The following is a 4,305-nucleotide window of genomic DNA, read 5'->3' as shown; positions in this document are numbered from 1 at the left end:
TCTATTATGTTAATTTATTTTTGAGTACAGACTAGCTAAAAAAGTGAAAAGAATTAAAGATAATTTTCTGGTAAAAAAAAAAAGTGAAGGTCCAAAATCATAAGTTTGCACACCCTATTTTAAATTGCTCCATGGAATAACTTTGCAGCTGTTTCTGATTAATAAACAATGCCATGCTGGTGGTTTGTAACATTCAAATAAAATCCAGAATTTCTGCTGGTGTGGGCATTTAAGTACTACAGCACGCACAGACTAAAAAATGCAATTGCTGCCAGCTAGCAAATTTAGGCCCGCTTGCGCTTTGACTTGGGCTGTGTTTAGACAGGCAGCCCCAATCACATTTTCTTTTAATAAACTAATTGGTCTTTTGACCAATCTGATCAGCTCTGAGAAAGATCTGATGTGAAAAGATCCAATGTGATTGGTGGAAAGGCCGACTAGTGGTGGGAAAAAAATCTAAATTGGGCTGCTTGTTGAAACACATCCTTTCTGCCTTATGTAGTTGGTATATCAGGTGGGTGTATGTTTGGCTGTGTTTAGACACACAGTCCAATTCTGATTTTTTTTCCCCACTAATTGGTCTTTTGACCATCAGATCAGCTCTGAAAAATAGTTCTGAAAAAAGACCAACTAGCGTGGGAAAAAAATCTTAATTGGGTTGCCTGTATGAAAATGCAGTCGTCATCACTGTTTGCTTGATTGATCATGTTCAGCTGCATGTCATTGTGATGTCATAACGATAGCCCTCTTGTTTGGATGAATTTCTTAACTCTCTGATTGGGAAGATCTCAATTGCTTACTCTTCGAGTCCTCTCTCCTTGTCTCCTTCTCAAAACCCATTGGATGAGAATGCCAGAGGTCCCGCCCCTCTGATCTGCTTCTTCAATGGGTTTTGAGAAGGAGGTGAGGAGAGAGGACGCGAGAGTAAGCAATTCTCCCCTTAACTTCTTCCTTCCTCCATCCTTGATTGATTTAAAATCTGTTCTCTCAACAAAGACATAAAGCTGAACGTGATCAATCAATGAGCCAGTGATTGAATGGCAATTGCAGGTTCAGGCAATAAATATACTCCCAGCTAGTATGGCAACTAAGCAAGGCAGTAAATCACAGTGGGCTTAAGTGGTCAACTTGGCAACTATAGTGGTGGCTTGTCTGTTGGTACTTAGATATGGCTTTTGGAATTAATTTGTGGTAAGAGTCTTTGAACAATGTGTTGTTGATCTACTACATGGGTCCTGCTTGACCTTTTGATGTTGTTAAATTTCACTTGTGTTGCACAGGCACTGAATTTCTTTTCTTTACAGGATCGTGTTGCTTTGCTCCATATTCTCAGAACATTTAAGATCTGCTTGTGCTCCACATGGTAAGGCATAAACAATACATTGTGTTTTGTTGAAGACCAGCCTTAAAATTGCGGCGACTCATAATTCCCTTAATCTGTTTAGATGCCCAGAGATTAAGAGGCTACATGTATTCTGGCTCTTCCCAAGTGGAAGATGAACAGAAACAACCAGGTGATGGCTATCCTCAGGATCCAATCAAACCAACTTTTAGTACTTCAGGATCTGTCCAGAGTGATGCTACTCCCAGAGAGACTGGCCCCAACACCCATAACCAGGAACTATCCCACAGAGGCTCTGCTTCAAACTCTATCCAGCCTGCCCCAAGAATGTTAGGCCTCTCTGGCTCTATAGGCAGTAGAACCTCTGTCAGCCACAACAAGCGTCACACCCGTGCCAGTATAACCTCAGGCCAAAGTGTCACCAACCCTAGTGCAGTGAAGATGGTTTCAAGTTGGGACGCAAAGGGAATCCAGCCCAAAACCTTTCCATTACAGCCTCATTCAAGCAACTCTGGATCTGTTCAGAATTTCCTGGGAAGCCATTTATTCAAAGCAACCCCCCAGAATTCTGTGGCACAAAGCGGAATCTACCAGTCCGTAAGGGAAATGGCTTCCACCCCTTACCTTCAAGCTCCCTCACGTGGTTCTTCAGGAACTTCATTTAGACCAGGTCCTCTGCATTTTGGGTCTACTGAAGGTGGGAGTGCAACAAATGCGTACAAGCCCAGCTTCTCTCAATATGTCAAGCCATACCAGAGTAGATATGCCTCCGCCAGTAGTGGTTCAACTTCTAGTCAATATGCCCAGAGTATAGATGTTGCCTCCAAAAGCAGCAGTATCCCTATACTTAGCCTGGGGTCTAGCTCCAGTCTCTTTACCCCGAGTTCTACGCTTAGTAAAAACTCCTATGGAACCTACAAGCCTGGCTCTACCCTTGGTGCAACACCACGCCAGAGCATGTTTACCTCTAACCAGGGTGGCAGTGCTTCAATCTACAGCCAGAATGTCTTTGCCGCAAACCAGAAGCCAGGTAGCACTACACCTGCCGACAGCAAACACAGACAAGTCTCTGGTCAGGTGGGGGACTACCAGCCTAGTTATGTTGCCAGTAGTGGGCCAATTTCCATCCTTTCCAGTTCTAACCAGGGTGGCAGTGCTTCAATCTACAGCCAGAATGTCCTTGCCGCAAACCAGAAGCCAGGTAGCACTACACCTGCCGACAGCAAACACAGACAAGTCTCTGGTCAGGTGGGGGACTACCAGCCTAGTTATGTTGCCAGTAGTGGGCCAATTTCCATCCTTTCCAGTTCTAACCAGGGTGGCAGTGCTTCAATCTACAGCCAGAATGTCCTTGCCGCAAACCAGAAGCCAGGTAGCACTACACCTGCCGACAGCAAACACAGACAAGTCTCTGGTCAGGTGGGGGACTACCAGCCTAGTTATGTTGCCAGTAGTGGGCCAATTTCCATCCTTTCCAGTTCTAACCAGGGTGGCAGTGCTTCAATCTACAGCCAGAATGTCTTTGCCGCCAACCAGAAGCCAGGTAGCACTACACCTGCCGACAGCAAACACAGACAAGTCTCTGGTCAGGTGGGGGACTACCAGCCTAGTTATGTTGCCAGTAGTGGGCCAATTTCCATCCTTTCCAGTTCTAACCAGGGTGGCAGTGCTTCAATCTACAGCCAGAATGTCTTTGCCGCAAACCAGAAGCCAGGTAGCACTACACCTGCCGACAGCAAACACAGACAAGTCTCTGGTCAGGTGGGGGACTACCAGCCTAGTTATGTTGCCAGTAGTGGGCCAATTTCCATCCTTTCCAGTTCTAACCAGGGTGGCAGTGCTTCAATCTACAGCCAGAATGTCCTTGCCGCAAACCAGAAGCCAGGTAGCACTACACCTGCCGACAGCAAACACAGACAAGTCTCTGGTCAGGTGGGGGACTACCAGCCTAGTTATGTTGCCAGTAGTGGGCCAATTTCCATCCTTTCCAGTTCTAACCAGGGTGGCAGTGCTTCAATCTACAGCCAGAATGTCTTTGCCGCCAACCAGAAGCTAGGTAGCACTACACCTGCCGACAGCAACCACAGACAAGTCTCTGGTCAGGTGGGGGACTACCAGCCTAGTTATGTTGTCAGTAGTGGGCCAATCTCCATCCTTTCCAGTTCTAACCAGGGTGGCAGTGCTTCAACCTATGTCCAGAAACCAAGCACCTCTAAACCTGCCCCCAGGCAAAGCTATCAGCGCAGCTATACTCCCAATGCTGTGAAGTCAATCCCTAGCTATACCGGAGGACCTACCCAGAGCAGGACCAGCAGTACCACCACACCTCAAAGCGTTGTTCTGGTCTACATCTACAACATCCCAGCACGCTACGGTGGCACTCATATCCGTCGGCTCAAAGACCGTATTCATAGTGGGCGCAGTGCCTCCACTAGCCACTCCAAAACCAGCTCAAGTGTTAACAAGCTACAGCAAAACCACACTCCACCTGCCAAACAGGAGGGTCCCAGCACTCCCTACGTCCAAGTCTCACACTCTACTAGATGGGAGGCCAGAACATGACTAAGTGAGAGCTGTAACCACCAGTTGAGGTGATTGGTGTTTATTTTTATGCTACTTAGCCTGTTAGGTTTACACGGGCAGCTTATTGATCTTTTTGTTACTCTGCTCTTGAAAATTGGGGGTAGTAATCAGAATTGGGCAGCCTGTCTTCATGTTTGCTTGTTAATAATCTACTGTTTGTCTTCTAGGTGCTGAGACCATGAAGTGATGCCAGGCGCTGTACTTCAATGGTTTTAATAAATAACATTGAATCTTATCCAAGTTCAGTCTCACTGTATCCATTAAGTTGTTTTTACTGACATGTCTGCTTGGTCCAGCAGGACTTTTTGAATGCTGGCATTTGTTAAGATGTTGCATGACTGGACCTCTACAATGAGCTTGAAGCTGTGTTGGGCTTAACA

At 46.2% G+C, this 4,305-nt stretch overlaps 1 protein-coding gene across 3 annotated transcripts in view; it reads left to right on the top strand.

Annotated features, from left to right (window-relative positions):
* Positions 1–982: 982 nt before the first annotated feature.
* Positions 983–4,305, top strand: part of LOC112229655 (probable GPI-anchored adhesin-like protein PGA18) — a 22,247-nt gene continuing 18,924 nt past the window's right edge. The window contains exons 1-4 of one of the 3 annotated variants that reach the window (XM_042310467.1): positions 983–1,191; positions 1,305–1,363; positions 1,446–3,933; positions 4,093–4,160. In XM_042310467.1, the coding sequence (XP_042166401.1) occupies positions 1,169–1,191; positions 1,305–1,363; positions 1,446–3,904 (2,541 nt within the window). In that variant the 5' untranslated portion in view covers positions 983–1,168 and the 3' untranslated portion in view covers positions 3,905–3,933; positions 4,093–4,160. Of the gene's footprint in view, positions 1,192–1,304; positions 1,364–1,445; positions 3,934–4,092; positions 4,161–4,305 lie in introns of those variants that run through there. The other 2 variants (XM_042310466.1, XM_042310465.1) reach the window with 2 other exon arrangements.

The sequence above is a fragment of the Oncorhynchus tshawytscha genome, linkage group LG31 (genome assembly GCF_018296145.1).
Source record: "Oncorhynchus tshawytscha isolate Ot180627B linkage group LG31, Otsh_v2.0, whole genome shotgun sequence".
Taxonomy (NCBI): domain Eukaryota; kingdom Metazoa; phylum Chordata; class Actinopteri; order Salmoniformes; family Salmonidae; genus Oncorhynchus; species Oncorhynchus tshawytscha.
This window is presented reverse-complemented; position numbering and strand designations above follow the sequence as displayed.